The 18,194-nt window shown below is 42.7% G+C and overlaps 1 protein-coding gene across 1 annotated transcript; it reads left to right on the forward strand.

Moving 5' to 3' along the window:
- Window positions 1–377: 377 nt before the first annotated feature.
- On the forward strand, window positions 378–14,892 carry LOC132160778 (protein FAM83C-like). The gene is made up of 4 exons (XM_059570467.1): window positions 378–1,099; window positions 1,785–1,952; window positions 2,317–2,441; window positions 13,795–14,892. Exons 1-4 carry the CDS (start codon window positions 596–598, stop codon window positions 14,744–14,746), a joined length of 1,749 nt encoding a protein of 582 aa, XP_059426450.1. The 5' UTR covers window positions 378–595; the 3' UTR covers window positions 14,747–14,892.
- The last annotated feature ends 3,302 nt before the right edge of the window (window positions 14,893–18,194 follow it).

The raw sequence follows: 18,194 nt of genomic DNA on the forward strand, positions 1-18,194 counted from the left end.
TTATTTTCTTGTTTGGTGCTGTTTATTTATTTTATTTATTTATTATATTATATATTTATATAAATAAAATATTATTTATATGTTTTATATATTTATTTATATTTTATATATAGGTTTTATTTACTAATAATAACCTTAATAATATTTATTAATCATATTAGTGTTTAGATATATTTCATAAATAAACATTATTAATAATATTATTCAATTCTTGTTTTATTTTTTATTTTATTTATAATAATATGTATAATAATTCGTACTTTTAATGATAATAATGTTAATCACTTTATTGTTCGTATATTATATATTTTTCCATCAGGTATATGTTAACATGGCCTGCCACAAGTTTCTTTCCACATGACGTCAGAGGAGGTGGAGCAGCTGGATGAACAGGGCAGGTGAGCGCGCAGGTGGAGGACAGCGTTGATTTTCCTGGCAGCTCACAACAATACTTGGAGAGGCCTCTGTGAATAGAGCACTCCAAATACCATGACACAAAACAAGGTCAGCTTTGGAATACACCTGCTTTAATAACCTAATGCTTGCTTGAGCTTTTGTAAAACTTAGATTACTTGGACAAACGTGAGTCGTGGAAATGATCAGTTCAGAGGTTTTGCGTCCGACGCCGAACCCTGCGCGTAAAGCGCTCGGAAAGCTCGCGACCAGAGTGGAGGAAGTGAAGAACCCCTGGAGACAAGGATCAACGCTCGAGTTCAGCCACAACGAAACCGCTCGGCTCGCCACCGACGCGCTCCTGGAGCACGGAGAGAAGGAGTACAAAAAGGTCTTGCAAGACGAAAGAGAAGTGAACTTTCTTTCCTCGCTGGAAATACGCTACATCGCCGATAATGTGGCCAAAAGTGGCTTTGAGGATAGCAGTACTAATGGAGTGGACATGGAGGAAGGGGACACGGTGTCCGAGCTCACATCAGGGACTTATTTCCCCATGATGTCCGACGAGGAGCCACCAATGTTGGAGCTGGGCTGGCCAGAGGCTTCCAGCCGATTTGGACCCACAGAAGCGCAGATACACTTCCAGAGAGACAAGTCGAAAAATGTCAAAGATCTCATTCGATCTCTTATAAGTAAAGCCAAGAAGGTAAGAACAACAATGTGCAAAACATTTGGCATATTACAAATATGTTTTCCATGAAACTTGCTTTTCTGCGGCTGCTTTGTATGTGACGTGTGACGTCACAGGTAAACAAAATACATTTTTAACATCTTTCAGACAGGTTCATTTGGACAGACTGTACATTTTTTAAGTGCTTTTGTTCAACTATAACCTTTATGCATCACAAATTGTGCTTAAGAAATAATCAGACGTCTAAAAGTAATTTTGCCACACATAAACCTGTGTAGGCCTACATGATTTTGAGAAACAGTGAGCACAAAGACTTACCAAACGAAACTAAAAAAAAAAAAAAAAATTGTTCAAATGCACTTCATAAATTTACTTAAAATCTGAAGTCGGTGATGGAAATCCATTGCAAAAATGTCTTATAAAAGTGCCATTTATTCTGAGAAAAACAGAATAATGTTTGTTTAATAAATTTGGAGATTTTATAAGTGTTTCTTAAATGTCCAAATGTTTTGCTGTTACTAAATTAAGGTCAGATTACTAATTGGAGAATTTAAAATTGCATAAAAAAATACATTACACATTGCAAACAACTAAATTGCTTGATGATAACCATGAAATGATCACCTGAAAGCAATGAAGTAATTAGGGATGAATGTTTACAGTGTGTGGTTTATTTGAATGCTTGTATTTTACACCACAGGTTATCGCTGTAGTCATGGATATTTTTACAGATGTCGACTTGTTCTGTGATCTGATGGAGGCCTCCAACAAGCGCCGGGTTCCAGTGTATATTTTACTTGACGAGAAGAATCTCAGCTATTTTTTGAACATGTGCTCAGAAATGGACGTCCAGAATTCACACTTGAGTGTAAGTCAGATGCTGGTGCTTTCATAAAATGGTGTGGTCCAGCTCACGAGTTCTTATCCTTGCACATAATAAGTCTTAAGAAAGTGTTCAATAAGATGGGTGTTCTCGGTTTTGTATATGAATACACCTGTCAGTCAACAGCAAAACATAATTCTTGTGTAAGTTTCCTTAAATAAGTCTGTTAGGTCATTTACATCAAAAGCAAATGTCAAGATGAATGAGCACACATTTCAAAAGCATTTGTCAAAACAAATCAGCTTTTATTTTGTTGGTAATATTAACATTGTAATTGTATTAAACATTTACTCTCTGTGTTTTCATCATAACAATTAATTAACATTTATTTAATGCTGCTTTGTTTCAGAATATGCGGATAAGAAGTGTGTGTGGAGACACATATTGCACCAAAAGTGGGAAAAAATTCACAGGTCAGGTTCAAGAAAAATTCATGATCATTGACTGTGAGGAAGTCATAGCTGGATCATATAGGTATGTTAATCATGTTTATGTATTGTATAATTTAGTTTTTAAAAAATCCTCTTATGTAATCATCATTTTTTACCAAAATAGCATAATTACTGGAGTTATGTTTACTAGATCTTGTAATTTAATGCGATCCTTTAAATGATGGTGCTTTAAGAATAGTTTTGCTTAAATGATGACTGTTTAACCACAGTGTTAAAATTATATTGACTGGTTAGCACGTTAAATTTATAAGGGCTGTACCAATGATTTGATAAAAGGAATATATGAATAAACAGTAAATAGTTTTATAAATTGGTTAGTACATAAAAGTGCCAGATCAGTGTTTTATTCCATTTATTTATATGCTATTAGTTTGTATTAATATTTAATTTCAGTTATTGTTGTACAGTTGTAGTTCCGTTTTAATGGTTTATTTGTTCACATTTTCCAATTTAAATATTTCTACACTATAAATGAATAAACAAATAAAAGAAAATATTGGAAAAAAAATTCATATTAACAGTACATTGTGGCCTGTTTTTACAGATTATTTTTTTTACATTGAGTGCTTCAACCTCAAACATATTTTAGCTGCTAATGTTTCCAATCATTATCTAATATTTATATTTAATTTTAGCTTTGTTTCAATATAGCTGTTTTGAATAGTTTTAGTCAATAATATTAAAACACATTCAGACATGCTGTACCTTCTTATCTGTATGTTTGTGTAGCATGTCACAGCAAGTTTTTCAAAGCCAATTACGCTTGAAGCAACACACATTTTTGACAGGAGGAATTCAGTTGCTTTAAATTATTCTTGTTGAAATACCCATCAGTCCAGGCTTATCTCATGCCACTCATATCACTCTGTATTATGCAAATCATTTTAGCGCATGGAAGATGACGGGACATGTGCCTCGTGCTCCAGCAGACATCTGTAGACTTGAGCAGCTTAGCAATGAAAACATGATGATTCTGCATTTCTCCGAGACACTGTTTCCTGAGCATTAGCCTCAGCACTGTCAGCTTTCAAGCCTCGGTGGCTAATTTGATTGATTTGTTTTAGTTAAACTGATGATTTATACAGGCACTGTGTTTATTGTTAACATTTTTACTTGTTTAGACCCAGCAAATGATCTCAGTCTTGCAGGCTAATCTGCTCCTCAGTTGATTGATAGGAGGAATGAGTTTGTGAAGGAGTTGTCTTGTTATTTCAGGGTTAGAGCGACTGATAGCAGCCCGTGGATAAACTCATGCGTGTTAGCTCACAGTAGTGTGGATAGTGGGTGAGGCCACACTCATGTGTTAAAGGCTTTGTCCTCATAATAGACAACAGGGAGTTTTGTTTGACTAGAAGTCCACACAGTTCAAAGGGAAATTGATTGCAAATTTATTACTAACAATTTAAGATTAGACTTCTCAGATCTTTTTCACCAGGAAGGAAATAATTAACTGAGATTGATGCATGCTGGGATACAGTTTCCTGTCTTTTGTGCTCTTGTGCTCACTGTAGACTTCCTAGTATTAATCTACAAACCGGAAAAGACAGATGATCTAATGTACAGCTCATCACATGCTCTTTTACTTCAATATTATGCAAAACTTTTCAGTAATAAACAGATGGTTAGCTTGAACATAGTTAAACACTTGTGAACCATCCATAAAACTGGATGGACAGAATCTTTGAACCTTTCCCATTATGAAACGTACTCTGTTACTAAACGTAACCTCGGTTCTCTCTAGAAGAGCGAACGAGTACTGCGTCTTAGCTAAGACGCTACGGGAAAAGTCTCTTTTCACGAAATACTGAAGCAAAAGATTATCCTTAATTTTGGATTTTTGTAAAGCGCATTTGCAGCAGTACACAGCCATAGGCGAGACGGCTCGTTCGCTCATTGGCTTGTTCTGCGTTAACTGCACAGCCTATCGAGCGCGGGCTGATGCAACATCAGACCAACAACCTTCTTGCCACTTCCCGCCGAATCGGGTGTGGCCCAACCTATAAAAGGAGCTCGAAAAGGCTGACTAACCTGATTTATTTCATCGCCGAAGGGAACCAGAGTGAATCGTGCGCACGGCAGAGAACGCAGTACTCGTTCGCTCTTCTAGAGAGAACCGAGGTTACGTTTAGTAACCGAGTACATTCTCTTACGAGAGCTCTCTCGTACTGCGTCTTAGCTAAGACGCTACAGGAACCCAATGTAAAACGCCGTGCGCGCAGGGATCACACACCAATAAACCTGAAGCAACGCCCAGGATTTACAGTGCACAGTCACCTGAGGGACTCACAGAGAGTCCAGGACAGAAAAGGGAAAAAAAACCTCCGTCCTATATCTAGCAGCATCCGTAGATGCGGCAATATGACATCACACAGCCGAGGCAAGGCCTGACCAATGTGGCAATGCGGGTCTCACGCAATACTGCCCATATAACAGTCGGCAGCGCATAGCGCTCGTGAACTCAGAATTCCCCTCAGGGCCCTGATTCGACTATACCGACAACAGCCTTGCTTGCAAGGCGGGGACCTCCAGGTTATAGAACCTGATAAATGTAGACGGCGAGGCCCAACCTGCCGCCATACATATATCCTGCAAGGAGATCCCAGTAGACCACGCCCACGACGAGGCGACACCTCTTGTGGAGTGTGCTCTGACGCCCAACGGGCACTGAAGGCCCCTGGAAGCGTAAGCTAACGCTATGGCGTCAACTATCCATCTGGATAGAGTCTGTCTCGAAACAGCCATTCCCTTGGAACGTCCACCGAATGAGACAAACAGCTGCTCCGTCTGCCAAAAGGCAGCAGAGCGAGACACATAAGCTCTTAAAACCCTGACAGGGCAAAGAAGACTCGAGTCTCCATCCTCCCCTGACACCGGCAGGGCAGACAGGGCAATAACCTGAGCCCAAAACGGTGTGTTGAGGGATTTCGGCACATAACCGTGCCTAGGTTTGAGTATGACCCTTGAGTCATTGGGCCCAAACTCCAAGCACGACTGGCTCACCGAGAGCGCGTGCAAATCACCCACACGCTTCACAGAAGCGAGAGCCAACAAGAATACTGTCTTGAACGACAGATGCTGAAGGCTAACCGATTGGATAGGCTCAAAAGGGGGACCCTTCAAGGCCTCCAAAACCGCCGCGAGGTCCCACATAGGGACTGACGGAGGTCTGGGAGGATTCAGCCTCCTAGCTCCTCTGAGGAACCGGATGACTAAATCGTTCCTTCCTATTGACTGACCGGACGCCGTTTCAGAAAACGCCGCGATGGCCGCCACATAAACTTTGAGCGTGGATGGGGCTCTGCCCTTATCCAACAGCTCCTGTAGGAAGGGGAGGACCTCCGTCACCTCACAACTAAGGGGTGAATAACCTCGAGCTGTGCACCAGCTGGAGAACACCGACCACTTCGAGGCATACAGACGTCGTGTCGACGGAGCTCTAGCCTGAGTGATGGTATTTAGCACTCCCACTGCGAGATCAGCGGGTAACCGTTGAGCGCCCACACATGGAGGGACCACAACTCCGGTTGAGGGTGCCAAATCGAGCCCCTGGCCTGCGAGAGGAGGTCCCTCCTCAATGGTACCGGCCACGGGGAGACATCTGCTAACTGCATGAAATCTGGGAACCATGGTTGGTTCTTCCAAAGAGGTGCTACAAGCAGTATTGAACATCTCGTTTCTCTCACCCGTTCTATCACCTGCGGAAGGAGGGAGACGGGAGGGAACGCATAAAGCGGGCAGCACGGCCATCTCCGTGACAGCGCGCTTTCTTTCTTGGAAAAGAACGCGGGGCAGTGAGCGTTTTCGTGGGACGCAAAGAGGTCCACCTCCGCCATGCCAAAAGTTTCCCACAACAGCCGGACTGTTTGCGGGTGTAGAGACCATTCGCCCGTAGGAACATTGCCTCTGGACAGCCTGTCTGGACCCAGATTCTGCAGTCCAGGCACATGCACTGCTCTCAGCGAGCGCACGTTGCGCTGAGCCCAAACCAGGAGGCGTTCCGTCAGCCTGCACAGGTTTCGGGACCCGAGACCGCCCTGGCGATTTATGTAGGACACCACGGACATGTTGTCCGCACGGACTACGACGTGGTGATCCTTGATATGGGGACAAAAGCGCGTCAGCGCGTTCTCCACTGCCAGCATTTCCAGGCAGTTGAAATGATGGAGCTTTTCGCGTTCTGACCATATGCCAAAGGACGGTCTGCCTTCGAGCAGCGCTCCCCATCCCGAAGTGGAGGCGTCCGTCGACACCATTTTCACACTCGGGGAAGTCCCCAGGCTTACACCTGATCGGTACCAGCCGTTCGCTGTCCAAGGTGCTAGAGCCGCAACACAGCTCTGATCGACCTTGAAATGCAGCCGGCCAGACGCCCACGCTCTGCGCGTCACCCGAGCCTTCAGCCAGAACTGCAGGGGGCGCATGTGGAGCAGGCCCAGCTGCAGAACCGGAGATGCTGAGACCCAGCATCTTTTGACAGTGTTTGAGCGACACGGTCGCGCCGCAGCGGAAAGAACTCGCTGCGCGCTGAATGCCCATCGCGCGCTGTGGTGACAGCCGCGCCGTCATGGAACGTGAGTTCAGAACTATACCCGAAACAGGATCGTCTGACTGGGGTTCAGCAAACTCTTCGCCCAATTGACACTGAGGCCGAGCTTCTCGAGGTGATCGAGTAAAACGGCCCTGTGGTCCACGAGCTCCGCTCGTGATCGGGCCAGAACCAGCCAGTCGTCCAAATAATTCAGCACTTGTATGCCTCTGAGAGGAGCGAGCGCTGCATCCATGCACCTCGTAAACGTACGAGGAGCCACGGAGGACTGTAAACTGGTATGCCTGGCCCTCGAAGGCGAATCTCAAATATCGCCTGTGGTTTGACGCTATCTGTATTTGAAAATACGCGTCCCTCAGATCTATTGACATGAACCAGTCCCCTCTGCGAATCTGCGCGAGGAGTTTCCTGGTCGTAAGCATTTTGAAACTGCGTTTCATCAATGCCTTGTTCAGCTGTCTTAGATCCAGTATGGGCCTGAGACCCCCGTCTCTCTTGTGCACCAGAAAGTATCTGCTGTACAGCCCCCCCCTCGCTTTGAGCTTGAGACACAGGCTCTACAGCCCCTTTGCTCAACAGTTTTGATATTTCGGCCTGAAGTATGTGTGCTACTTCTGTTTTGACCTTAGTTTCGACGCGCGCTGAAAAGCGCGGAGGGCGTCGAAAAAAAAAAAAAAAAACTGTAGCGAGTAGCCTCTCTTTATAATGCCTAGCACCCAATCCGAAACCCCTGGAAGCGCTGACCATGCATCTGCATGAATGGCTAAGGGCTGGATGCGAAGCGCGCTCTGTTGACCGGGAAACGGCGGCGCTCGGGTGTGCTGCGCATTCGAGGCGGGGAGCGCGCTGATCACAGCGACGCTTAACCGACTGGGGGAAGGCTGAGCAGGTCCCGTGGGACTCGATATGTCTGCGAGTAACTGTGGGCTGCATATGTGCACATTTACCACTTTCAACTCGCTGTCTGCCTGTGCAGAGCGTACGTGCACGGGCCTCGTTTTTACAGAAGCCACGCGCCGTATGTGACATAGTGTATGTGGGCACTGGGGAGTGGGCACGTTTACTATGCGGCGCGCTCGACCGATCTGTGTCGATCTTATGTGTGCGAGCCCTGTGTGCAGGGCTGTGCTTATATGTGGAGATGGGCACTGAGGAGTGGGCATCGTCACTGCATTTATAGCACCATCGGCCGTGGCCGGACGAGCGTGCACTGGTTTTGTTTTTTACAGAAACTACATGACGTGTGTGACATAGTAATTGTGGGCACTGAGGAGTGGGCACGTCTACTATGTAGTGCGCGTGATCGACTTGAGTCGCTTTTATGGGCGCAAGCCCTGTGTGAAGGGCTGTGCTTATATGTGGAGATGGGCACTGAGCAGTGGGCATCATCACTACATTTATAGCACCATCGGCCGTGGCCGGGTCACCAGAAATTACACCTTTTTCGGGAAATATCTGGGTAGCCGTGATAACGGTTTTTGTGTGCAGGCAAGCGGGCAACCGTACAGGCTTGCGCATTGCAAAAAATGCTAAAACAGTCACAATCTCTGGAACTGAAACAGCGGCGCGCTTAGGTGAGAGCCCGGCCACAGCGGAACTCGTACACCGGCGCTTCGATGAAGCAGCCATCGTGTGTAGTGCCGACGCAGCGTCATGCAGCATGCGTAGATGGCTTTCCTAGGATGGCTTCGGGGCTCCCGGCCTCACCGTAATCCTCTGCTGCGGTCCCCGCGGCGCGGGGCGACGGCCGGTAGAGCGAGAACGGGGGTCTCGAGCTGCGTTGCTGAAGCTGTTGTGATAATGGCTTTTATGTGCAGGCAAGCGGGCAACTGTGCAGGCTTGCGCATTGCAGAAAACGCTGAGACAGTCACAACTCCTGGAACTGAAACAGCGGCGCACTTGGGTGAGAGCTCGGCCACAGCGGAACTCGTACACCTGCGCTTCGATGAAGCAGCCATCGTTAGTAGTGCCGACGCAGCGTCACACAGCAGGCTTTAGATGGCAACACCGCTTTTGCCGCCGTCTAGCAGAGGGCGGACAAAGGTGCGTCGCTATCGCCTGTTCCACCGGCGGAAGTGAGTGGTAGTTCCTGTTTTTAGCATCATCAGTGTGGAGAATGCTAGTGAGACAGACGAACAAGTTTGCGCTGAATATGGAGCGTTCCAAGCCTTCGCCACCTCTTCGTGAAGCTCAGGAAGAAATGAGGCGGGCTTTGAGAAGTATGCTCATCCGAAAGGGAAATACCATCCAGCCGGGAACGAGGGGGGGGGGGGCGCTGGTGCAAACCACTCGCGGCCGAGACTCATCGCGGCCAACACGAGCATTCGCCCCGGCTCCTTCTCGATGTCAGCTCGTCTGCTGGGCTTCTGAGCAGAAGGCGCGAGATCCTCGGAGCTCGCCCAGCCCTCACTGCCCGAAGCTAGCAGAGAGCGCGTGTCCTCTTCCCCTGACGCGGCCCTGAGAACGACTTCCTCGGACGACGAGCCGGCAAACAGCGGGCGCTGCCCACCGGGATGCAGGGGGGGCCGGTGAAGCAGGGCGAACCGGCGAGCTCGGTTGAGCTGAAGACGATTGTGGAATCCGCTGGAAGCGATGCTTTTACGGCGCCTCAGCGCAGCGGAGAATGCAGGCTCAGAGAAAAAGGCCAGGCGAATCCTCAGAGTGACCATGGCAACAGCTCGCAGTGGGGGCATCCGCCGTCAGCGAGCGCGAGCACTGCATGATCTTCACCCAGGCAGGAGACACAGATGACGTACCGGTCTCCCTCGCTGAGTGGGGCTCTGACGAGTCGCAGGAAGGCATCTTAAAAAAGACGCGAGCTCTTTTACGAGTGTGTGTCGCAGGGCGAACACACACACACACATAAAGAACAGCTTGGATATAACAGAATTGAAAGGATATAGGCGCCGGATAGCGCAGCAGGAACGGCAGTGGAAGGCGGCGATGCTAGCAGCTTCAGAATGGCTCGTCCTGCTGTTGTGCTTTCTCAGACGGCGCTTGCTTCCTCTGTGATCCAGCGATGCGTGAGCTTCGATGAAGAGATGAAAAATCAGGTGAGTCAGCCTTTTCGAGCTCCTTTTATAGGTTGGGCCACACCCGTTTCGGCGGGAAGTGGCAAGAAGGGCGCGAAGCGAACGAGCCGTCTCGCCTATGGCTGTGTACTGCTGCAAATGCGCTTTACAAAAATACAAAATTAAGGATAATTTTTTGCTTCAGTATTTCGTGAAAAGAGACTTTTCCCGTAGCGTCTTAGCTAATACGCAGTACGAGAGAGAGCTCTCGTAAGAGAACCCAATTTATGCAAGAATGGTTTTCAGAAAGTTATTCTGCTCCTGTTTCATGCAGAGCCATATAGAGAGAGAGTTTTGACAACGGAAGTTCAAAATGTTTGGTTGTCAAGTGATTCGTGTCGACTTCCAATAGTTCCAGGAAGTGCGTTGGCGGCCATTCAAACTGATAGAGTAGAGTGACAGAACTGTGATTTCTGGTAAATAAATGCATTTATTTTATATATTTAAACAACACACCGACATGTGTATGTAGCATGAGTATGTAGTTGCAGCGATTTTGCTTTTAAAATATCAAATCAGGTCTTTTTTGAGGATTAATGTTCAATTACCGTTATTTTAAAAATGTTAAGTTGTATAAACACAGGTTTCTGTTGCCTTTGTTACATATTGTTCTTTTTTTCACTGATCTCATGTTAACTAATGTCATATTGATGACTTTCAGGTAGTACAGAGACAGGCTGGTTACAGGTGATTTTCAGCTCGCACCGCACTATTGGTCAATTAACCGTTAGCAATAGTAATTAGCATGTTAAGTAAATGTAAAATGAAGCTTACTGTTTATAATTCTTACAATTACATATAGTAATATAATTATGTATACTCGTATATAAACATGTACACTGCCATTCAAAAGTATTGATTCTGAAAATTCAGCTTGACATCACAGGAGTATATTACATTTTAAAATAGAAAACAGTTATTTTAAATTGTAATTATATATTACGTGATTACTTTGTATTTTTATTCAAATAAATGCAATTAACTATTTACAGCAATTCATTAATACATTTCTAATAAATTTATTAGCATGCCAAGGATTTTGTATGTGTCCTTTCTTTCATGTTGTCCTTGCATAGTATCCACCATGGTTTACTGTGCTGCATGGGATGCTCCACTCGGTCAGAGAAAGGTGTGCGAATGTATGGCTTCCCCGCTGACATGGAGAGGAGAAAATAATGGTTGGCTCAAGTCAGCAGGAGCAATTTAAATATAAATAAAAATTACAACAACAAAAAATTGTTAGGTAATTATACTTAAATTTATTTGCATGGAAAATGATTTACTAGAAATAAGGAACAAGCAAAGCCTTGCAAAACCCAGGGAGGTGAGACATTGGAGGGAGTCATTAGTGTTACTTATAACTGTGCATTTAACCACCATGTGATATGTAACGTATCTGTGTAGACAAAAAAAAAAGTTGTGTGTGGAAACTAAACTCAAGTCACTCTGCAGGCACATTTTGAGGCAAACCAATTTGTCATGACCAAAAAATTCAAGAGTAGGCAGAGACCAGATGCTATTCCCACAATCTTTGTACATCATCCTGTGGTCAAAAAGAGGAGGGCCCCTGCTCCACGATGCACCCCTAGACCTGTAAACATACAGCAAATGGCTGCTGATTACAGCTATATCATTTCAGGTGATACATATATAAGTACAAACTCGTACTAGTTTAAGTAATATTTCTCATTTTGGAGTGATGTGATATATTCAATATTTAAAATTAGCAATTCCATGTATTATGCCTCTATCAGTTTCAAAGGTTGAGGAAAAAAAGAATGAGGACACTCAGAGAAGGGAAAGTGACAGTGAAGAAATAGAGGACATGGCTAGAGAGGAGAGACAGGGACAGGTGACACTACTCAGTCAGCCAGCAGCAAGTCAGTCTGCATTCCAGTGAACCATCAGCCAGTTCCCTGGGTCTATTAAAAAAATTAAAGAGACAAGAAAAAATATTTAAAAAAAATGCAGCACTAAGAAAAATAAAGAATGAAAATGCAGTTCTCAAAAAGGTCCTTTACTTTTATACACTAACAAGTTTAAGTATATAATACAGTAGTATTATATAATATAGACAGGTTATATAATATAGACAGGTAATAGTCTATGAATCACAATGACTAAAAACACTCCACCCATGTTTTTGCAAACTCAATTCACTCTAAATTTATATCAATAGGGTGCATTTTTTTATTAAGGAATTTAATTATTTAATACGTGTAATAAGGAAAAACTTTATAACCTAATTTTTACCACTTCCACTCACCGCTGTCACACGCGGTCAAACGTTATATTGAACTAACGTAATAGGCTATGTAACGTTAGCTAACTTTCCCCACCCTGCAAAAAAAAAAGTTTAGACTCCTTTTTTTCTAATTCCAAACACGATGGATGAAAACGAATTAAGATAACAGATTTTACAATTAATAGGGTGTTCGTTACTAACTTTATTCAGCTCCAATCCTAGCCTAATCTGTTAGTTATCTGATAGCATCCCTTAAATCTACTCATTTAATGAGCGATAATCTACTAGAAGGTTTTAATTTACAATTTATTGTTAAGATGTACTGATAATATACAATCTTATTATTTAAACGTCTTACCTTTGAAAAGTGCGTCGCAAACGGTTTGTTCTGCTGCATCTCTACGGCACGGCATCGGTTTGCTGCTACTTCCGGGAACTATTTAGAGGCTCCACGAGCCGCCATTGCTTAAAAAAAACAGGTGGTAAGGAAGTCGACCGGAAGTTGAAGTCAGCAGGGTGCTGCCATCTTGTAGCAGAACTTCACTTGCGTTAGCATCCCATTGACCTCCCATTCATTTTGGTGTCACTTTGACAGCGAATAACTTTACATCTGAGGCGTTTAAAGACTTTTTGTCCATTATTTATTTCTAAAGATACACGACAATGTATAAAGGGCTCCATTACCTTCTATGTTACATTATGGCCCCGTAGAAACAGTTTTTGTAAAAATAGGCTTACGATTGCGTCATAACCACTCGACTCTCTGTCGCATTACCGTACAGACAGGAGGAGAAGCTCGCAGGCAATTAACTTAATATGGCTTACTGGCGTTACATTTTAAAATACTATACAAAATAAGTAATCAGAATACTTACTCCTTCTCACTTACGCCAAAGAACTCCCCGCTCAAGCTCGCAGTCTCTGCAAGAATAACGATGGCAGTTTGCACGCACAGCTACTAGAAGATGTACATCTGTCAGGCAGGTTGCTGACGTCATCAAACTTAGTTTGAGTCTGCGCTTCAGAAACGGAAGTGCTAAAAATAGCTAAAAACGGGCTTCACTTGTCTCAATTGAGTTCCAATGGGGTCCCTGTGTCCATTTCTTTTACCATGTAAAAAAAGCGTTCCATTGGAGTCAATGGAGTTGTCGCAAGTCTCTCTCTATATGGCCCTGGTTTCATGAATGAATCCATTTGTATTGATGTGGCATTTTATAGTCTGTCAAATTGTCTGTAAATGATGGAATCTTTCTAAGAAAAACACTTCAAAAACTTGTTTTTCTCATATTTCTTTTTACATTTTTTTATATATATATATATATATATATATATATATATATATATATATATATATATATATATATATATATATATATATATATATATATATATATATATATATATAATTTTTTTTTTTTTATAATAATCTTATCTTGTAAAAGATGTAGTTTTCCATTAACATTTTTAGGTTATGCTTCAAAAATGTCATTTTTCTCTCTCTTCTTCCCTCTAGTTTTACATGGCTCTCTGGCATGGTTCACAGCAACATGATCATGCACTTCTCTGGCCGCGTCACGGACTGCTTTGATCGCGAGTTCCGCTGCATGTATGCTGATTCCCAAATAATAGACAGTTTCTACAATCCAGATGAAGAAGGGCTGCCCAGTTACTCTTACCACTTGCCAGTACCAAACTTTGGCTTGGGTGTTCTTGCAGAATACGGGAGCAGGGAGCGAGTGTTTTCGGAGCACTCCAGTAGCCAATCCAGTGGCAGCGTTTCCAGCATCAAAGCAGCTCCTCCAGGCATGAAACCTATTAAAGTAGTGACAGACAAGAAGAAGCCTGAAAACTCTCAAAAGCCTCCTGACAGGAAGGGCGTCACGAGTCCAGTGCTTCAGAAGCCCTCAGGAACTCACATCAGAAGAAGTTCTCTGAATAGTAGTCAGGCCGTCGAGGGAACTTCTTTAGGTCAATCCGCTGGTGTGGAATGGTCCAAAATAGAAGCAACAGATTACCTATGCTCAAACATTCCCGGACAGACATCCAAAATCCAGACTTCAGGTTTCTATAGTTCTCCAAAACCTACATCACCAACTCAACTGTCTCCAACCGACAACAAGACCTCCTCCAAATATCGACTTCCCACCCCGTTCATTAGTAAGTTCACCGATTTGTTCAGCTCAAAAGAAAAGGACTCCCACTTGTTCCAGAAGATGCCTACTCATTCCTCTCCGTTTGGCGGGCCAGATCTTTCTCAGAATGAACCGGAGAGTAAGCAAGGTCCTCCTCCACCAGGACCAATGCCAACAGACAGGATGGGCCCGGAGAAAGGGATACATCGGCGGGACGTGAAACGCATGACGTTGGGTCACAGCAAATTGGACCTTGTGAACCAGTACAACAAGTTAAACCAATCCAAACAGGTATACAGTCGCTTTGAGCTAAAGAACAACATACCTCATTAATGCTGGGCCGGACTGAGCATTCTTTCTGGTTGACTCTTGTACATAGCTCTTATTGTGATTGAGCAAAGGGATGACAGTTTTTTTGGAGATGAGGATTGTTTTTTGTGCATTTTTCTTTGTAATAAAAATTAATTGCTTAGTACTAATGCTGCCTGCAAGTTCTTCTGGGAAGTTAAGTCATATTTATGATGTGTTCAACTGATTTTTTTTTTTAGCAATAGTGCTAGTGCGACAGCATAAAGAGTAAATTAATTACTTATTTACATTTAATTATACATTTGTTATTCATAATATACCCACCTGTATAACACAATTTATATGTACTATTGTGTTGATGTTAATTGTCGGTATTTTCTTTTTCCACAGAAAATTAGAAAGGTACTTTGGTTTCGCAGGTCTGTTGGGTTATAAAACAAATTAATTTATTGGATTTTTTCAAATATATTTTTTATATTATTATTAGTGGTATCAAACGATTTATCGCATCCAAAATAAAAGTAAATTTTAACGTGTATATTATGTATGTGTGTGTGTGTGTGTGTGTGTGTGTGTTTGTGTGTGTGTATATATATATATATATATATATATATATATACACATACACATACACACACACAAATGTATACATGCATTTGTTTGTATTTATATATACATAATAAATATACACAGTTTACACACATTTATGTGAACAAAAACTTTTATCTTGGATGCACTTTTATTTGGATGCAATTGGATGCAGGGGCGGCAGTGGCTCAGTGGTTCATGTAGGTTGCTTACAAACCAGAAGGTTGGTGGTTCAATTCCCGGCTCCACCTGACCAAGTGTCGAGGTTGACCAAGACACCTAACCCCAGCTGCTCCCGACGAGTTGGATGGTGCCTTGAATGGCTGACGAGTTGGATGGTGCCTTGAATGGCTGACGAGTTGAATGGTGCCTTGAATGGCTGACACCGCAGGCGGTGTATGAATGAGTGTGTTAATGGGTGAATGTGAGGCAACTTGTAAAGCACTTTGGATGGCCATGTGGTCTGTTGAAAGGGCTATATAAATGCAGTCCAATTAATTGCGATTAATCATTTAGAAGCACTAATAATATATTATATTTGTCTGGACAAGTCACCTAACATACAGTAAATAAAATATTTTAAAAATCAGCTTTTCCTTACATTTTTCCAAACAACATTTTCCAAAGCAAAGCCATATAATTGCATGGCTCAGTCTGTGCTTAAAGGAAATCCCAAGTTCCCCCACTGGTGATTCAAACATTGTTGTGGCTCGTTGTAAACATGATCATTCTTACATGATTTGAAGGCAGCATTAGTGCTTTGTACCAGGACCTAGTATTTCAGTAATGTGTGGAACCTAGTGTACATCAGTGATGCGTGGGTTGATCCAAAATGAGCGGTTGCCCGCGGTTACGAGTCATCCAAAAATATTTTAATGATATTCGGGTCGCGGTCGGTCGGGTCGTTTGAAATAAAGATGCCAATTAAACCTTTGTAATTAATATAGTACGACTACGAGACACAATTTTGAAATACATAGGCCTACACTTTATTGGCTGAAAAACTGGTGCGAAGATGACGCACGAGCTCAGTCTGCAGGTAGAGATGGAGGCGGCAAGAGAAAAGATGGACGATGTTTTTGGTAAAACGTGATTTTGACGACTTCATTAAGTTTTGTTTTATAGAAAACTCTTTTTAAAAGATTTTCGTTTTGTATTAATTGTATCTTAATTCTGATCAATGTTTATCAATCAATTGCCCGAATTTAATAAATAAGAAGCAAATATATAGCAGACAATGTAATGAGGCGCCGGCACGATCACTTGCATTGCATGTGAACTCAGCTTGTACCGCACAGATTTGAGAAATATAGGCTATATATTACAGAAAGCTTGAAATGTCTCCTTTTAAACGAATATTCAAACCAAAATAAATAGGTTACTCTCTGATTATGTAATCCATATGAAATGTGCATTTCTCTCTGGCTGGCGAGTCCGCATCGTCAACTTCATCTTTGCAGCGACACAGAAAACACCAGTTTATTACTAAACAATTAAATGTCTCCTTGCATATTTTCGAACCAGCAGGCCATTCTGGGTTGAGAGAGACCCCACGGAACGAGCGAGCAGAGCGTAATATATGGAGAAATGCGCTCTCCGCTCACGAGCTCTGATCGGAACAAACCCGAGCCTCACTGTCTGCTGAACAGAAACATCAAAATAGACATAGCCAGACTTGACTATTTTAGAACAAATTATGAGCTTATTGATGATTTTTTTTATATAATTCTTGACAAAATTAGAATATATTAAGGATTTTTGTTTGTTTGTTTGTTTTTTGCCTAGTTCCTATGTCAATTACGCTGTGATGAGCATTACTTTAAAAAATGCAGGTCAGGAAGCGGGTCGGGTACAATATTTTCTTTTCCTTTTTATGCGGTCCGAGTTGCGGGTGGGTTAGTTGAAAACATCGGTCTGGTGCGGGTTATTAATTGACCAGCGCATCACTTGTGTACATCCAAAACATTCCTTCATGGGGCATTTTTGTACTTGATGTTTTTTTTTCTATCCGCCACTTTAGCTGGCATAGCAGATGGTGTTGATTTAAATGTAGCCACTCTGTCTGCTACTGAGTATACCCTTGGATAGCATGATTGAGGAGGTTACGTGTAAAGTCTTCCAAACGTTCTCATGTGTTTGTACTAAAATGTGATTCTCGTGTCACTGAAGACATGCATTTAGAGACTCTAAAATGCACTTTGGGTAACATTGCAATTAGCTGCTTAACTATAAAGTACTGTATTAATTCAGTGAGGTCTATACTGCAATAGAAGCTAATTGCAAGGAAAACATGATTTACATTTATTATTCTTTTTATTTAACCGGTAAGATTTATCACCTTTTGTGCTAATGAAGCGAATTTGTGTGTAGAAGTGTTTGTGACAGCCTACATTGATGGATTTGTTGTCTCTTTATATGCATGTTTGACTTGACTACAAATCTATAGATAATCTGTACTGCATTCTTAATCTAAAAGCTTTTAGGAGATACTGTGAATAGGTGAGCTTGTACAGATGTGGAAGTTTCCTTGTAGGACTGATTCAGAATCAACTTCGTTTACTAGATACCTTCATAAAGTGGCTGAGAAACCAGAGATCTACAGTAAAGGTACAGCAGCTATAAAGTAAAAGTGCTGATCCGAGATCAGGTTTAACCTTCCATATACATCAATATAATTATCTGCTAGATGTAGATAGGAGCAGTTCCTTTTACAGTTAAGTTGTTTAAAATGTTTAAACATGATTACATATTACTGGTGGAGTGCTAACTTCTGTTACACAATCCAATAACTGCCGATCCTCCTGCTGAACACCTTGAAAGGCCTTGAGCATGCTAGTGCTTCATTAGTAACACAGTTAGCGCCTACAGTAGTTACTCATTCTAA

Source organism: Carassius carassius, chromosome 17 (assembly GCF_963082965.1).
Source record: "Carassius carassius chromosome 17, fCarCar2.1, whole genome shotgun sequence".
In the NCBI taxonomy this organism is placed as follows: domain Eukaryota; kingdom Metazoa; phylum Chordata; class Actinopteri; order Cypriniformes; family Cyprinidae; genus Carassius; species Carassius carassius.

Coding starts and splice junctions, on each gene's coding strand:
- LOC132160778 (XM_059570467.1), top strand. CDS start 596: ATGATCAGTTCAGAGGTTTTGCGTCCGACGCCGAACCCTGCGCGTAAA. Junction 1,100..1,784: donor TTATAAGTAAAGCCAAGAAG/GTAAGAACAACA, acceptor TTTACACCACAG/GTTATCGCTGTAGTCATGGA. Junction 1,953..2,316: donor TCCAGAATTCACACTTGAGT/GTAAGTCAGATG, acceptor GCTTTGTTTCAG/AATATGCGGATAAGAAGTGT.